The 17,984-nt window shown below is 40.9% G+C and overlaps 5 protein-coding genes across 6 annotated transcripts in view; 2 read left to right on the forward strand and 3 right to left on the reverse strand.

Moving 5' to 3' along the window:
• The window catches only part of LOC126563291 (40S ribosomal protein S24), a 478,430-nt gene that overhangs the window by 448,693 nt on the left and 11,753 nt on the right, over window positions 1–17,984 (reverse strand). The window lies entirely within an intron of this gene.
• Window positions 1–17,984, forward strand: part of LOC126563401 (U6 snRNA-associated Sm-like protein LSm2) — a 507,910-nt gene that overhangs the window by 448,510 nt on the left and 41,416 nt on the right. The window lies entirely within an intron of this gene.
• LOC126561488 (uncharacterized) overlaps window positions 1–17,984 on the forward strand; it is a 581,387-nt gene that overhangs the window by 290,684 nt on the left and 272,719 nt on the right. The gene's annotated exons all lie outside the window — the stretch shown is intronic.
• The window catches only part of LOC126563452 (H/ACA ribonucleoprotein complex subunit 3), a 334,268-nt gene that overhangs the window by 91,903 nt on the left and 224,381 nt on the right, over window positions 1–17,984 (reverse strand). The gene's annotated exons all lie outside the window — the stretch shown is intronic.
• LOC126562393 (uncharacterized) lies at window positions 174–5,774 on the reverse strand. The gene is made up of 5 exons (XM_050218897.1): window positions 5,736–5,774; window positions 1,897–1,964; window positions 1,624–1,824; window positions 1,040–1,168; window positions 174–960 (listed from the first exon to the last, which is right to left on the reverse strand). The coding sequence occupies exons 1-5, from the start codon at window positions 5,757–5,759 to the stop codon at window positions 174–176; spliced, it is 1,209 nt and encodes a 402-aa protein (XP_050074854.1). The 5' UTR covers window positions 5,760–5,774.

The following is a 17,984-nucleotide window of genomic DNA, read 5'->3' on the forward strand; positions in this document are numbered from 1 at the left end:
ATTACAAGCCCATCGCGTCCGTCGGAGTTGAAATAAATAATAAATAATCTGCTCAACCTGTCAGTCAAGTCAGTCCATTCGATCTTAGGCCGTTATCTAAGATTCCTCTACGTGTCGTACGATCTCGCCATCTTACATAGCTAAAGCATCCAAGGGGACCCCCGCATAGGTCCTTACAGATCTGGCGATGGTCGTTTTCGCACGTATTTCGCAAAGTAGTCCGGCCGCCAGCATTTACACGAGCCGGGGATGAGGAACCAATCGTAGTACAGTCGCACCTGGAAGCATCCAATTTCATCATGACCATCGCAGTGTTGATTTGCCTTGGCGGAAGAAGCGGTAGCAGTTGGAGCTTGCTGTTGTTGCTGCTGCTGTTGCTGCTGTGGACTGCCATTGATGCTACTTTCATACACATTATCCGTAGGTAATCCGGCACGCTTTTGCAGATACTGCTGATAGGCCTGGAAGTCTTGGATCGATGGAGCCGTAGTGGTGGTCGTCGTCGGTGGTGTTACCTGTTCTTCCGCGTTCGGGTAAAAGATTTCTGCCACCAGCAAACTCACCCAGCGCGGCGAGGATAGACACCCACCGTCCAGATAATGGCAACGGGCTTGTAAACAGCGCGTCACTTCTACGGTTTGTGTGAAGTAACCTTCGTACGGGATTTGCACGACATATCGCCACGATCCTTGATAGTTTTTGGCAAACACTGGCGTTGCGTACTCCACCTTGGCCGGGCAGGGCGTCGGAGGACCTTCGTAGCGGGGTGGTGGAGGGTAGGCAGCTGCTTCTTCACGCCTTTCCGCTACCAGTTTGCTGCTAATCGGTTCACCCTGGATGGCGCGATACAGGGCGCAGAACACACCACCACCATCGCAGAACTTGCGCGGTGCCCGGGCATCCTCTTCGGTGCGACGTTCCTCTTCCATGCGCATAGATTTGCCCATCCGGCGACCAATGCTGGAACGTGAACATTGGAGCAGGATTATTGGGACATTCTAATGGAAGTTTTAAATTGAAAATTCTTTTGCACCCTTACCCATTATCATCGAACTGGTCCACGGGTTCATCGGGGATGATTTGTGTTACCTTTGGCAGCGTATCGTCCGCCTTGAGCACAGGCAATGTCTTGGATAGGAACTTGAGCGTTTGATTGCGGATCAATTCACTAGTGATAAGAATATAATTAAATTTGATTAGTTTGTCAAACAATCGCGTTTAATTGAATATAATTTATTCATGAAGAAAAAATAGACTAATTTTAAGTGGCAATATGGAGGAAAAACTGCGACAGATAATCTTAAGAACAGACATGATAAAAATTCCTTGGAATCCTAAATAATCAAATATCTTCTTAAGTAGTCGTAGTAGTAGTAGTAGTAGTAGTAGTAGTAGTAGTTTAGTAGTACGGTGTGAAGCGTTTGAACTATGAAGCGCAGCTCTTGGCACACAAAACGATATTCGTGGATGAACTTGAGCAATTTTCAAAGATTAATGTAGTCCAATTTTTCCTTAGGCGGCCTTCAAACAGCCATAGAGTTTGTTTTCCTAAGGTTCCAACTATTCAGCCGATCAAATCAGTCTTTTTCTGTAATAAATACGTTCGGTTAACAAACAACTTACAAGGGATACGGTTCGCCTAGCACATTTTGCTTCATCGGGTTACGTGGAATTTTTCCCTTATTCAGATCACCACACAGATTGTTTGCGGACACGTACGGTTTTGGGTTGGTCGCTTCCTTACACTCAATGTTGATGTGTGTGTAGGGTGGCGATCGTACCTTTGGCGGAACGGCAGAGGGCGATTCTATGAATGCATAGTAGCTGCAAAAGAAAAAAGGGCAAAAATAAAACATGACCAAAGCAAAGAAGATACATACGTTAAGTGTTACTTACCCCTCTGGAGGTTCTTCGGAGTCCAACAATTCATCGCCCCTGATGAATACTTGACATCCAAACAATAGCTGCGAGTAAAATCGAAACAGAAAATTAAAGATCATTTGTTAATAGCAATTCACCGCTTCTTCGCTTGCAATTCATGCATATATTTTAGCCTACAAAGGCAAAAATCTCATTAGAAATCAAACAAATCTACAATTGTCTCTTATCTCTCGGTACACAGCAATAACCTAGCGCAGGTGCTTGAATGGTATCTTCATTCACTTCCGCTGCATAGACAAACAAAAAGGGAAATTCACATTAACGCACAGGATAAGCATCCACTGGCTGTTAAGATACGAGAGTGAATTAAAGCCTTATAATGAAACTCTCCGTTTCAGTGCCCTAATTAGCTTAATACGCATTTCGCGCGCAGCCACGGCAAATTAGTCCGAACGATCGATCTTGTGCGGATCATCAGCAGCATCCATCGCTGCTTTCCTGCTCGCAGCTTATGATGGTGACGTGGTTTGATAGCGGTGCTCAATCAAGGCCGGTTTGTAATTGAGAGCTCTCAAGATCTCTGTTTGCAAATGACTTCCCCCCCCCTCCTTTCCTTTCCTTTTTCTTTTTTTACTTCTTACCTTACTACTTCCAAAACCAAACATTCGCCAGAATTTCGCATTTCGAAAATCAATACCATTTCACGCCTTTTCTTCCCCAACACCCGCTCCGAAGCGAGCACCTCAACAAAAAAAAGCACCAAACCAAACCGCTCTTCAGAGATCGTCAGGATGAGATACATTTGCCAGACTTCAACCACTTTCTACACCACTTCTGTGCCGCGACGAGGGTGAAATTGTTGATGTACACTTGTTGATTTTTGGCCACGTTTTGCTGGACTTTTGCATACAGCAGAAAGTTGTAAAAGAAGATTCACAAAAACGGGTATACGCTTCACTTTCAGTTCCCCCCAAGATCGAGATGCCACCCAACGGGGATGGCATCTCATCAATCCTTCAGGCCTGAAACTGGAACGTATGCAAATCTGGCGTAAAGAATAAAATATTATCCAACGACTTTCACGCCGCAAATTCCCGCTTGCCAAAAAGCGTGTGACATATCCTTATACCGATAACCGTTACTTACCAAACTGTCCTAATTTTCATACTGAGAAAGTAAGGCGGGAAAAAGGTTAAAATGATACCGGTGCCTTTCCACTACCTTCAGGAAATAGATTAGATGTTGCTTTTTCAATCTAGTTCTACCTATCCCTCCGAATAGGCGTACTATTTCTCATCAGCTACAGCTCCTCTTAGTGCGCTGATAGTCTTATAATTGCAAAGAAACGTCTTGAGGTCGTAAAGCAAAACCTGTTCAATGAAGCCATTTTCATGGGCCCAAGTATTGGTCCGTACAATTACCGGTTGCTGTAAAACGCATTCATACTTCGGAGAGCGGAATAAACCCCCCCCCCCCCCCCGCTTAGTATATCAACCCCGATTTCTTTGGCCTATTTTGAGGCGAGCAGTTGCAAAACGGGAGTCAGCAATGGATAGAAATGGATCACCCCTTTCGGAAGGGACTACGTGCTCTAATCTTATGCACAAAACTATGCGCACAGAAGACTTCCAGCCTCACTTATCGGCAATCGACACGTGCGATACACAAAACTTGTAATCGTATGCTGTGTCCAGTAATTCAAACCAACGCTTTGGAACACTTCTGGCGAACTTGGTGCTAGGTTGGAGATGTGTGTCGGGAACGGACGTGCGTGAGTAATGTGCTGTTCCATTTTTTCTGTTAAGTTCCGACCCGTTTACTGCTGAACGGTCGTCCCGTAACGACGGATATGCTATATTTGGGGATGGGCAAGTAAATCGAAATGAGCACAGAAACTCCGGTACGCTCACGGGTTTGCTGCTTGCATGCGCACTTCTCGCTCTTGAAGTTCTGTTATTCTTCAGGCACATGCACAAAAGTGGTAAACAGCTTGGCATAAACACTCAACCCGGCGATTGTTTTGCCTGCTCGTTGAGCTGTTGAATGGTTTCAAACTTGTGCACTTTATTGTAAGATTCAGCACGAGACCAAAGCACTCGGCTCACAGTGCTTTCTTTTTAGAGCTTCCGCAAAACAATGGGTTATAAAGGAATAGAGAAAACAACTCAAAATGATCATAATATCGAAATGATCGAGCTGATCAAGTAGAAAATGATACTTTATATCTTAAGATTACTTAAAAGAGCGATCAGAACCGAAAGGCATCGTTTATTACGTCGAGTTTGCCATTGAAACGAAAGACTTCAACGCTTTACTTCTATAGTGCGGATTGGCACAAAAATCAAGCGACGAACCCTAATCGAATTGAACGTTCTCCCTTTTTCGTCATGGTTTCATTAAATTTTCATCCACCCAAATACACTCATCATTATCAACAATCTTTCTCTCTCATTTCCCACTGCTTTCTTGAAAATGGGCTCCACACAATGATTCGACACACGAAACGGTTCTTGGTCGAAAAAACAACCGTTTTTTTGGCATTGGTTTCGGTTCAAAGGTTGATTATCTATTAACGAACCGATTAGAATGTTGATTCCGGCGTTTCCCAGCGCACCAACCGTGTGATTTAATGGGAAAGCGATCGTTAGGCAAAGAAATGCCCAGCAGAAGAGCGTAATGTACGATCGTTGCTCATTACTGGGTCGATTCCAGTAAACCGGTACCCGTTGTTTAAGAGACCAGCAGCATTACACCGCACTTGTGTGCACTTCTCTGCGTGAAGTGAAATAAAAAAGGTTCATCAATTAAAGTGAATCAGTAGCAAAAGGCAAAAACAACCAACGTACCCAAGACGCATACCACGCAAACCAGAGCTAACAGTTCTTCGGTTCAGGTTTGACCTACAAACACATTTCAAGACCTGCATAAGACCCCTGCATAAAAGCGTTGGAAGATACTGGCCTACCAGGGGGAATTCCGTAAGCACACATACCGACGACGAGCACGATCGATCGTTGTGCGAATGTGAAAATCCTAATACGGAGACGCGTAGAACTGTTATCAGACGTACGTCATAAAAGCGTGACAGAAGCTAGTTAGCGCTGTGGATGAATGATCCACTCTGGTCTACTTTAAATTCTCACCATTTCAGCAAGCGAGTCATTCCATAATGAAGACGATGAAGAGTTCAAAAATTCGATACAAAATATTCAAACCGAATCGAAAGCGTCATCATGATGACGCACGCCGTTTCGAAAATTCAGTTGGCAGCATAATGATTCTTTCTCTCTCTCGCGGCCCGCCCGTTTCCCGTTCGTTCGTTTGTTCGGTCATATTCGCACCGTTCTCAAGAATCAGTGCCAGCAGCGCCCAGGCCACAGCAGACACACAACTTTCTCTTACAGGTCGTCCCCGAGCAGCCGAAAAGGGGACACCAGTCCAAACAAGCTGGAAATAAATCCCATCGCCGATGGTCGATTCCCTGGGGATTGGGAATTGCCGTAGCCGTACCGGAAAGTAGAACACTATTTGCATAATTATTAGGCACACTCACGAAATGGAATGGAGAAAATCTCTCACACCCGCGCTTGTGTTGCTGGGAAGTGGCACTGCTGCTTCTTCTAAGTGTCTGGTGCTGTTGGTTGTTTGCAACCTGTCTCGCAAGCCAATCCGGCTAAGCAGATGGCTAAGAAGCTCTTGGTAAAGCTCTTGGCAGGTGAGAAGTATAAGCCTTGCTTGAAGTTAAAGTTTCCCTTTTACTGTAGATTTTTAATACCCACGCGTAGTGAAGCAAATTTTTGTAGACCGTAAATAATTCTTTTACCATCACACTGTACTAATCTTCATATGCTTACCAAAAACACTAGGTACTTCATCATTTATCAGTTGTTGAGGTTGTTGTAACCGTTTTTCACAAAACAACGTATTTTTGGTACAATTAATTTGATCAGATTTGTCTCCCGAATTCACGTAGAATCACTACTGCACTTCACTGCTCGCGGTTCTCGACGATCGCGTTTCACCGGAAGTGAACACTTTGTACTGGCGGGGCCCACAAACACCACACTGCGGACTGAGCACTCAGCACTGCTTTTGTACCGTGCGCACTGGTCGGGATCTACAATCGTACTGGCACGACCAGCCAGGGCAGATATGCGCCAAACTATCAGCCACAGCGAACCAGCTCTATAAGAAACCCAACGGAGACTCCACGCCAATCCCTTCCTCCCACCCATTTCTCAACGCCACCCCTCTGGCTAACGTGAAGGAGAAAGAAAGAAAGCAAGCATACCGAATGCGTGTGTTCCGGTATTCGATGCGTGCTTCTTCTTTCCCCCATCGCTTTTTCCTTCCAGCAGACCCCGTGCAAGGTGAGCCGCGCGTTGAAACGATTCTTCCCAGTCCCGGACATATTCTTCTTCTTGCTTGGCATATTCCACACCCCCTTCGACGGGAGGGAAGCTGGTTGCGTAGCTGAAGAACTGGCTAGATGTTCATGCGCACAGGATCATCACGATCACTAGCTGGCTGTTGACGGTTATACAACACGGGTTCTACCACACGGAGAATGGAGAAAGCCCTCACACAACACACTGTAGCGGAGAAGAATCGGTGTAAGGGATCTCACACCACACGAAAGAATCTTTTTACACCCGGCGCTGCTTTCACCGAGCTTGGTGGCTTCGAAGATCGAATCGAGGAAGTGTGGCAAGTGCCGTGTGGATGCCATTCGAGGTAAGAGAGGACCTTGACAGGTTTTTTCCCTCTGTATATTTCTGCTTCAAACCAACGTCTTCCGTCTTGGCTGGACCCCTTTCCTAGCAGTTTAGAGATGATTTAGTGTCAAGTTTTCTACTCGTTGAAGCTCTCTTCTTTTTGCCTTCGACTGATTAGACGCCCTTGAAATCAATCCCTTGAACTGCGAATACCTGTGGGAATGATTCATTTGTAGCTGCGGTGCCCGGTGTTAAATTTAAATAAAAAAGTAGAACGCAACCGACTACGGGATGAATCAACGCGCTATTTAAAGTAATAATTTACATTAGCGTTATACCCATTCGAAAAATTCTTCCTTTCAAATAGCAGTATGAAGTTAAGTGGCTGTAATAGATCTTGATAAAATTGTTCTTCTTGCTGCGCATCAACACTCAACCGGAACGATTACAAAGAAAACCTCCCATCGGATTTTTAACACCATGTTCCAACATGCTAAACGCAACGGAACGCTATTTGAGCAGTGATAGTAGTATCCCATCTTACCTCACTTCAACCAACAGAAAAATATGTTCTTTCCGTTTGCTTTATGTTCGCAAATGGATTAGTTTGTTTTTCTAATTATCACCCGACGTCTACGGGAAATGTAGACTACCGCTAGCAGAGAATAAGATTATACACTCTAGTTTTGTTTTGCGGCTGTGTTTTTTTTTATTTTTTTTAACTTACCCACATTCGATATGCCGACCGTTCCGGATGTACTTAGAGCGTGTCGAATTGCGGACCTCCCCCCCTCCCCCCTCCCCCTCTCGCAGTTCAAATATACATTACAGTTATACTTTGCCGTACGAACGTGCGACCGTTATCGATGCAGCTTAAGCAATAGCCGGCCCTAGGAAGGCCGATTTTCGTCCCCTTTGCTTTGCTTCCGGCAAAATTGTGCAACAGTCCGACGTGTTTGGTCCGGTGGAAGAACCTGTGTCGTCGATACGTTTTAATATCCAGCGTTTGATTGCTTCATTAGGTGAATCGACAGATTGGGCGAATATTAAACAGGTTCCGATGAAAGGGAATCGATCCGATGCCGGTTGGTTTAATTTATCACCCATTCAATGTAAAGAATGCAGTTAATTCCTACTTCTTAACGCTATTAATCATGTAAAGAATCTGCTTGCGCTCTAATTAGCGCAAACAGACGTCTGCACTACGCACGCAAGCAACACGTTTCGGGAAGGAAGCAATGGTTTCAGCGTACAAATGTGAAATTAAACACGCATTCGTAAGAGCAGCATGAAAACAGTTCAAACGAACGTAAATGAGAGCAGAACGCTGCACTCGCATGTTCTCATAGTTTGGAGGCTAATTGTGAGGCATTAAATTAAATCTCTTGCTTTGCTTTTAACCGTCTCGCATCGAGGAACCATTCACGCATGCAACACTAAGTTTAATTTGTGCGTTCGTTCATCATTTGAAACGCAGCTGCTTTTTCTTTTTGCCGTGTTCTATTTTTCTACGTCTTACTGTTTTGGTTTTCTTGTGTCACTTGTCTGATCTCATCTTCTACACAGTTTACTCTCATTTCATATTCTTCAACCATAAGATTATGCTGAGGACAGCACAAATACTTTCGTAACGATTATCGGCAGAATATCGTGAAAATGATCAGTAGCGAACAAACATATTTTAAGCTACTGAAGATAAATACTTCTTCTGCATCTTTGAAAGGAAATAATAATAATTTTCCGAGAGCTCGTTCGGGTAAACTTTCCTATCTATCGTCAATCAAATTTGGGTCGCGTGTTGACAATGTGCCATTTTTGAAGTCATTTTGACTGTGCTTTTAATAAATTTTATGTGCTTAAATACTAATTCCATGTGGGAATTTAAGTTCAGACTTAGTTAAGATATATTTTGATTCTTGAAGAGTGTACAAGTTGAACAGTTTCAACATTGAAGAAAAATTGAAGAACATTAACATCCAAGAACAGCCGAATTTTTTGCAAAAATCTATTAAAAACAGCTGTGTAGTTCAATATTTGGATTATTTGTACCAATTTTCGTTATTCTTCTTCTTGGCTTAATGTCCTCTCTACAGAGGAACGGTCCGGATGGATTTTGAACCCGACCTTGCCGCCCGCGTAGTAGAGGCGACGTTTTCGCCTCTACCACCGACCCGGTCCAGCTCAAGGGGCAAGGATGTATCAAAATGTATCAAAAGGATGTATCAAGGGCAAGGATGTATCAAAATAAAAACCATGGGCGAAGGAATGAAACACTTTGATGGCCATAACGATGGGATCTTTATGGCTAGATAAATTGGTGACAAAGTGCGGCAATAAACGAGGAATGGGAAATAGAACGGAGATCTTCAAGCGATGCTAGACCAAACAACCGACATCTGTTCTCGTAACAGGGCAAACTAGATGATCGATCATTAATGGTTTTCCGGAAAGCAAACCTAGTAAAGGACCTCGGCGCCCGCTTTATTCGATCGATGTGGGTTTTTTGCCCATGGGGACCACCGAGTCCTCCAAGACTTGTTAACTACAGAGGCAATTAGGCGAGAGAAGGTGAGCTCCGTGTCGAGCAAAATGCCCAAGTCTTTCATTATTGAAACATGCCTTTCTAGGTGTAGGGTCCTGGTCTAGGGAATAATCATGAACAAAAGGGATGTAAGGATAAATGGATTAGCTTATCATGTAAATCAAATAAATAACCGTTCAAACTTTGCTTTACGTAGTCGATGGGACTCCCAGTCAAAGCACATTGAAGAACATTTTCTTCATTTTCAAAATTCATTTAACACTTTTAAAAATTAAATTTAATGATTAGTTGCTTAAATTAACGACTAAAAATACTCAGAATCGAATAGAAATTTAATCTATTGTTCGTTGCCATAAGCCTAGGCGGTCTCATGCGCCATATTTACGTGGCTACCGGAGCATGTGTGTCTTGAAAAAAATTCAAACAAAATATTTAAAAACCAATTGAAAATTGAGATACACACAATCACCGAAAAAAAGCCCGTTTGTGTGTACAGAAGTTAAAGTAAACACGACTTAAGTTAATTCAGTAATTGCAGTAGTAACAGAAAAACTCTTTCCCTGCGCGGTAAAGCGATTAACATCAGCAGAGGATGGACAAAGTGTCGATTGTGATTGTGGCCGTACCAGAGCCGTATGGCGGCAAATAGTTGACCCTTCCTCAGTTAAGTGCACCGCCCAAATGGCTTACCCAATAGACAAAAAAAAAACGTTCCACGCCCCGGGTGGATTTATATACCACCGCTGTCCACAAAATTTGGGTTAAAACATTCAACAACCAACTAACCCAGATCGGAAGAGCTATAATGGAAGTAACCATCAACAGAGTCTGCCAAAAGGGAGGAAAAACAAATCGTAGTTTGCTGTCGGTTTGATACGTTAGCGATGTGTCTACACGGTAACCCCTACCTTGCCCTTCTTTTGGGATATGCAGAATTTCCTTTCAAACACTCCATCCATCCATCGATGCTCCGTACAAACGGCAGCCTGAGAGCCTCAGTGCTATAAACCAGGTACGCAGCTGCTGCCGTATGAAATTTGCCAACTAGACCAGCAAGAGCAGCAGATGACACTGATCGCTTTATGCGGCATCTTAAGCAGCTGAATCCGGTCGGCCGTCGGGCGGCTAATATGCAAGACTCGTTCCCACCAAAAACAGTTACCTATTGAATTTGTAGCTTCTTTCTTTCCTGTGTTTATCTCAAGCACTGTCTTTTTTTCTCCCAAGCGGACTTTCCACGATTGTTACACCCTTTTCTTCATCGTTCAAGTTCAACGTTTTCTCGGGTGTACAACCACCGGCGTCAGCTTATTCGCAATTCGACGCAAAGACGAAATGTTCCCAGGTTATTCTCGTCGAGCCGGGACGGGTTTTAGAATGGGAGATTTTAACTGTGAGATTTGCGCTACTGTGGATGCAACTGGCACGAAGGTTTTATCACTATTTGTGCAACCGACATGAACTGCACGGCCAACTGTTATGAAATTCTTATTCCTTGTTACGCTATTACTTTAATTTGCAAGAGGATTATGCTGGAAGCAATAACCAACAATGCCAAGAAAATACTTTAGAACTTAGTTTTAGAAAATTAGCCAAACAAAATCTCTTCTACCATACAGGGGGTCTTCAGAGTTTACGGACACGATCTGGCGATTATTTTCACACAAGAAAACACTTCCTCTGTATTGCGTGCGGATGGAACAAATCGGTCATTCGGTTGGTTGGGTAATCGATTCCGTTATAGACCAGACCAATCGTAGCTTGTTTGTTGTGTTGCGTTACTGCACAAAGATAAAGCAAATAACAAGCTACGCAAGGAACGCAATGAAGATGGTCTGATGATGCCCTTTAGCGAAGATAGATGGTAAGCTTCTTGATCTAGTTTCACGCGTGATAACGGATGGTAGGTTTGGTGAACGTCAGATGATAATGAAACAACCCATCTCATTAGCCATTAATGAACGTTTAAATATCAATCGTTTAATATCAATAATGGTAAAACATCCAGTATAACTGTAGTATACTTTAACATTAAATATTCTAGTTATTTTTTTAAGTATGAACCTGGCCTATCATTAATCAGCTGATCAGCTGAAACATCTCACTAGAGTGTATATTATCTCGTAGACAACAAGCGTTATTTGGTATTATACATAAGCATAGGTGACCATAAATTTGCCGATTTAACAAATTACCTGCATTAGCCAAGAACGTTAGAACATGCACATTCAGCTATTTTAATCAAGTACAACATTCGGTGCACATGTAAGTTTAATGTGATAGAGGTCCCCAGCTTCCACTCCTCCTAGGGCCTCTGACGGGCCCTAATAAGGCCTCTGAAGGACCCATATAATAATATAATGATTCAGAAAAACTTGCAGTATTTTTAGCTGTGAAGGTGTATGAAACGGCATTCCAATATCTGAGCAGCAGGAGCCGGGATCAAAGCTAACTTTAATTTTCCCATTAAAATCGTTTTCGTCCAAATAAACCACTGTTTTATCCTTTTTATCTTATTTATTTATCCCGAAATCTGCAATCTGTGTATTTCGATTGTACTTCATTTTGTTAGTTTTATATAAAAAATAGCAGAATAAGATATAGCATTCAAGATCCGAGATCCGATCAGTTGGAATCTTTGATAACAAAGCTGCTTTGCCATTTTTATTTCTGTTCTTTTGGTCCTTGTTGCGTTCAGCGATGCAATTCTCATCTCTATCACTTTCGTCCTTTTTTATATCCCGTGTTCCGGGATATCTCATCATCAGGACTCATGTCAAGTCAAGAAGGTATTCGTCAGCGAGCCCCCCAGTTTGGCACGAGGCGTCGTAGAGCACGGCGAGTTCATTGGCTAGATCAGATGAAGGAAGACCTGTCGGAGATCGGGCGCCTACATGGATGGGAAGCTCTTTAAAAGAGCAGGCTGACATGATGCTGATGATGATGATGGTGATCCCGGCATATACAACGGCCAGTATGATCAACTTTCCCGGGAAGGTTTTTAAAGTCTCTGGTATTTCCTTACGTCGTTTTAACGTTGTTTTGTTTTACATATTAAAACTCTATCAATCGATGTACTGCCTCTGTACGCGCATAAAAGAAATCTATTTAAAAAAGAGAAGCTTTTTACAGATACGGCATGGAACACCCTAATATGGTGAATTGTTCCACATTTCTTAGTTTTATGATATGAGATGGAAGACGTTATGATTCTAAAAGTTAACAATTTACACTTCTATACAAGCATTCGCTCCATCTTCCATTTTTGAAATAATTTCTCTAGATTTAAGCATTTTACTCTTAATTGCTTTTTAAGTAGGCTAACTTATCTTCCTTACACACGGAGCATTGTCAGCCGACTTCCCTCTATAATCTACATAAAAAAAAGGGAAAAACAGACGGCTCGTAACGTTCACAATAAATAACAAACGGCAAACGAAAAATTGGTGAGAAGTAAGATCATTAACCCCTATTGCTTCTCTCAAAAATGATTCGAAAGAACCTACAGGTCAGAATAGAAAGTTTCGCTTCGATGCAAACAGGCATGATTCTTTCATTCTCCTTTATTAGGATAGTTTCATACACACAACAAAAACAGAGAAGAAATCACAGGTCTAATGGGGTGAAGGACGATCATCTTATAGATCATCGTTCGCTTAAGCATTAAGTGCAAAGTTGGAAGCAAATAATATAAAACCAAAATGTCGAGCGAACATCCCAGAAATAATCTTTTTATAGAATGGAATTCTGATGCTCTAAAAAAGTGGAAAATAAAATAAAAATAAAAGAACATGCGTGGATCAAGTGTAATTTTACTGCATGCTAACGTAACGAAGTACATTTTTTCTATCCCTTTTTCTACAGCACTTTATCATTCTTATGCCATGGCAGCTTTCCTAAGGAGAAATCTTCCTTCCAAAAATTGAGAAACCGGTTCTGGCCAATCAGAAGCTAAGAAAACAGTAACCGATCGTCATAACGTACGACTTTCGTCTAGAAAGCTGCACCATTGTGTGTTTGTGTGATGAGTTTTGGAAATGTGTCTAGAAGAATTTAATTAAGATTCATCCACGGCTGTTAACGGCAGTAGAAAGTTTCACAGCGGTCGCTCCATCGAAGACGGTTCGCAATCGACCGTATATTGATGTGCAGGTGCAGAACTGTTGTAAAATATGTTTATGGCATTTACATACAAATCTTAGGTGCAAAAAGTGATTTGCAATCCTAACTGTTATAGGTCAGTAAGACAAATGGTTCTAATACAGCTCCTTGTGCGTTGATTTTTCATTAAACCTTTTTTTTCAGTAAAACATTAAACCAAAACACCATCTTATTCTTAGGATATCGCACTATAATGTATGAATTTTTATAAACTGTGTAATATGATAAAAACTACGAAAATTTCAATAATTCTTACCTTCTGCATAACTACAAAGCATTTATTTTGAATAAGTTATACCAATAAAAATGTCATCAACTTTTGTATTTCAAATACGCTTTTATTTGTCTCATTTTTAAAGCACAAACAAATGATTTATACGTCCAGCTTTGGATAATTGATTAAGACCACCTGCTATTGTATACAACGTAGAAATGAGATTATTAGGACAATTTTCGACGAATCAGTTTAGTTTTTTCGAAAATTTAATTGATTTTTTAAAAGTAAAAACTTGTCTATTATTGACCGTTCGCCAAAAAATAATAAATAAAAATTAACTAAAATATGTAAGACCATTCATCTTCTTCTTCTTGACTTAACGTCCTCTAAGGTCACGCCGGCCATCGTCGAATCGTCGGCTTACTAGACTTATCGATACCACGTAGTTCGACTGTCATTCCTCACTACGGGGGGACGGTCCTGATTGGATTTGTACCCCGGTCCAGACGTATGAAAACCCGCGCCGCTGTCGCCTACATCATCTACGGGCCGAGTCAAGGCCATTAATGAGTTTCAAAACTCAAACAACAAATTCTTCATAATTTTGGACGTCTATGCTTTTTTTCTTTTTTTTAACGCTAGAATTGGTTAACTCTGATACTAAAAAAAAGTTAGCTTTATTTTTATTTACATTTTATTTATTCAACAAAATTGCTTCAGATAGTTCAAATACGAATTAAAATCCTGTCAATTTGTTGTAAAGTTATACCTAGCAGAAGTATCGAAGGCAGCAGTTTGAAAAACGGGTATAAAAATTGTCTTAATCTATTGTCCATCACTGTATATGCCAGGGATGTCAAACTCGTTTTGGCTCTCGAACCCGCATTTGGAAGGCTTTGCGGGCTTTTTATTTGACAGCTCTGACAGAGATGTGAAAAATGTTGATTGCGTATTACACTATTGACAAATCTTTGTAAATCCGGCAACTACGGCAATCTTTTTCCGCCTACTTAATTTTTAAATGGTACAATAAAATGTCAGTGTAAATTGGCATTCACTATGCTGACGTTATTATGCTGATGGTAGACTGTATACGAAAAGTGTCGATTACAGTGTTTGATAGGAGAGGCAAAATACTGTCAATATTCTCATGAAAACATGAAAAACACTTTTTTTTTTATTCATAAGGGACGGCCAGGCTTTATTGCTATGCTATGAAAAACACTTAATTACCAAAAAAAAAAAAAAGTAATTTCGGTGACACAAACACTTGAGTAGCGATTCCTGAAAATCCTGAGTTTACATGTAATTTTCGCAACACTTTTATGCTCAGGATTGCACCACTACATCATGAATTCATACTTTTCCAACAGCACTACACACCTCAAAATGTTTCTTTATTTTACAATCGATGTATTGGGATAATATTTAAAAAATAAAACTCTTCCCCACACACAAACACACAGAGACTCGAACTGTAATTCAAAACTTGCACACATGGTTGAAAAGGCTGCAAACCTGCACTTCACTTTAAGGAAAACGACACCAAGCTTCAATTTTAAACGCTTTCCTTCATAAACACAACAAAAAAAAACGAACACCCAGCGCAGAAACAACACTTTCACAACACAAAAAGGTCACGAAAGAACGTACACCACAGCGCGGCAGTGATCACACTCGGCAAATGGAAGCCAGTCCAAGAAGATTCGTTCAAGAACCAAAAGCACACTCACTCTTCCTCAAGAGTGTTTGACACTCGGCCGAGGAATTCTCGTACAAGGTCTGGTGTGCAACAGTATTGTGATGGGAACGTCCCGGAGCAAAAGGTAACGTTTGTAAAACCAATTTTAATTGAAATTTTTACAACAAACGCTACATTCTGCTTGTGACGTGCGTTTGGCCTATAAGGGCAGACCATCAGGTTAGATAGAAGACGGAAAGGTGGTGGATGCGATATGCATTCTTACATCATGGGAATTCACATCGAAAAACACTGGTGAACCAATTTCGATCGAAACATTTTCATGAAACGACAATAGGCTGAAATCACGAAAACATCTTCCTCTCCCATATCTTGTCTTCTGGCGGAACCTTTTTTCTCGAAAAAGCTGATCTTTCCCTCCAAGAAAAACCATTACGGTTCTCACATACACATACAGATTCTTGCCACGGCACATACAAACACACACACACACACTCCTTCGTCAAAAGTAACGCATGAAAAAAAACACAAAACAGAGCACAGAACTACTAAATAATGGAAGGATAACGAAAAATGTTTCTTTCAAACAGCACCGCACCATAATAACACGAAAACACCTCGCCCTTATGCTCTTCTTGCGCAATAGAATAGTCAAACAATGTCGTACCACTCGGAACTAATCACCACACAGAAATACACAGTAAATAGCAAGAACGCTCTGTACGCTCCGAAGATCCGTACACTACACACGCAGGATAACTATGGAAGGATAACTTTTCTATTAACAATTCACTGCACAAGCTGTCTAGCGATTCGCTTACTCCCAGATAAAGTAAGCTGGAAATATTATGTGAAACGATCCCTATATAGTTTTGAATCGAAAGTAATACAATTTACATTCTGCCAAACAAATGCAGTATAATTCACTATCGTTAGACGATTGATTCGAAAAAACATGTCCCTTATTCGACGGGACGGGACACAGGAAAGTGACCAAAAATTTTAAATATTTTTTAAAACGATCGTTACAATTAGGGGGTAAATTAAGCTAACATCCAACACAGAAAAAATAACATCACCATCATGTGGGTTATATATCGCAGAAAACACTCTCACAGAACACAATATAGAGCACACAATCAAACGCATTAAATGGCTTTCGGATGTATACAAACATCAACATCACACCAAACCCCAAAAACGAACTAAAAAAAAACTCTTCACAATAGCAGCGCGGCACACAGTTTTCAACTGCTAATTACTAAACCGTTTACCAAAACTTGTCACTGGCTGAACAAACACACAAGCCGACGCACAAGTTGGGTGATGTTTCCTGCTTTGCAACGCAAATGTTGAGGTTTTGTAAAAGTCAACTACTTAGCATATAACCAAAACTAGAACACATCCGGAAAATTAAACTGCACTTGTTGTATAGCTATTTTAAAACTATTGAATTGCATCTTCAAGCACTCCATAAAGCACATATAGCTTAGATGTGTAAACATTATTTCGGATTCTCTTTGCTGTCTAACTAACGGTTTCACAGTATACTAACTTATCCATTTAGCTGGCGCACAGTAAGGTAAAGATTTCATTGCAAGGTAAACAAAAATATTCAGTTCAAACGGATGAAGAATTTTCCCTTTGCTAAAACATCTATGACAAGAGTCAAATTTGTTTTAAAAAAATGATGCAAATAAAATCCTTTCTTCTCACAATACCACACAGCAGCATTTGCACGCATTTTAAAAATAGTACTAAAACTTCACATAAAACATTCAGTCACAGAACGACACACGACACTGGATCACCACCTCCTCTACATCGGTATTTTTGTTCTACTTTCACCATAATTACGCGGCACCATCATTAATCAACCTTCCTCTTCGTTTAAATGGTAATTCTTTTTTTATTTATTATATCTCTAAATGTATCGTTTTCTATGCATGCAAATTACACAACACCAGCAATTCAATAGAATTTTATATTCTTGCTTCACTCCACCTCCCCTTTGTATGTATATTGGTTTCACCGTTGCTCTTCATTTATATGTTTATTGCATGTATTTTGTCTAAAGTGTTCACTTCGTTCTCACACCTCCTCCTCTCGTTGTGTTGCTTTTGTCACATTTAGTTGATTTAGCGTTTGGATTGAGTTATAATTTAAGCTGTACTGCCTAATGACCACAAACTCTGATCGACTGATGTGCCATATATGGTTAGCTTTAGACATGTTATATATTTATAATGTACCTCCCCCTTCTCTTCTCATCGTTTTTCAAGTCACACGAATATTGATGATATCCATAAATAAACTTAAAATAGGAAAGCCTTTTCGCTTTACATGGCAAAAGCGCTGCCCTAGCCTTATGAAAGTAATATACTTTGAAACATTCAACGAATGGATGAGAGAAGAAGCTAAACACCAGCTGATGATAGTAGTAAAAGTTTGTCAATTGGTCAGGATGTTAGGATCACAAGGATCGTATTTAAGATCGGGTGTTTGCAGTTGATCAGATGCTGTATTACTAGGAGCAGCAATGTAGCAGTTGTGCGGAATGTATATTTAATGTATAATCATCCAAAATTAAAAAGATCAATTTAAAACAAGTCGTTGAATTAGTTGATAAAAGAGAATGAGATACAAACAGCTTTTTCATACAATGTTTGTTCAACATGGTCTATTCCATTTCCATAATTTATATGTCCGATAGTTTTAAGTGCATGAAATTCTATTTTCTCCAGCGCTGTTCCTTTCATAAAGTGT

This window comes from Anopheles maculipalpis, chromosome 3RL (genome assembly GCF_943734695.1).
Source record: "Anopheles maculipalpis chromosome 3RL, idAnoMacuDA_375_x, whole genome shotgun sequence".
NCBI lineage: Eukaryota > Metazoa > Arthropoda > Insecta > Diptera > Culicidae > Anopheles > Anopheles maculipalpis.

Coding starts and splice junctions, on each gene's coding strand:
- LOC126562393 (XM_050218897.1), bottom strand. CDS start 5,759: ATGATGAAGTACCTAGTGTTTTTG. Junction 1,825..1,896: donor TCCGAAGAACCTCCAGAGGG/GTAAGTAACACT, acceptor TTTCTTTTGCAG/CTACTATGCATTCATAGAAT. Junction 961..1,039: donor GACCAGTTCGATGATAATGG/GTAAGGGTGCAA, acceptor TTCACGTTCCAG/CATTGGTCGCCGGATGGGCA.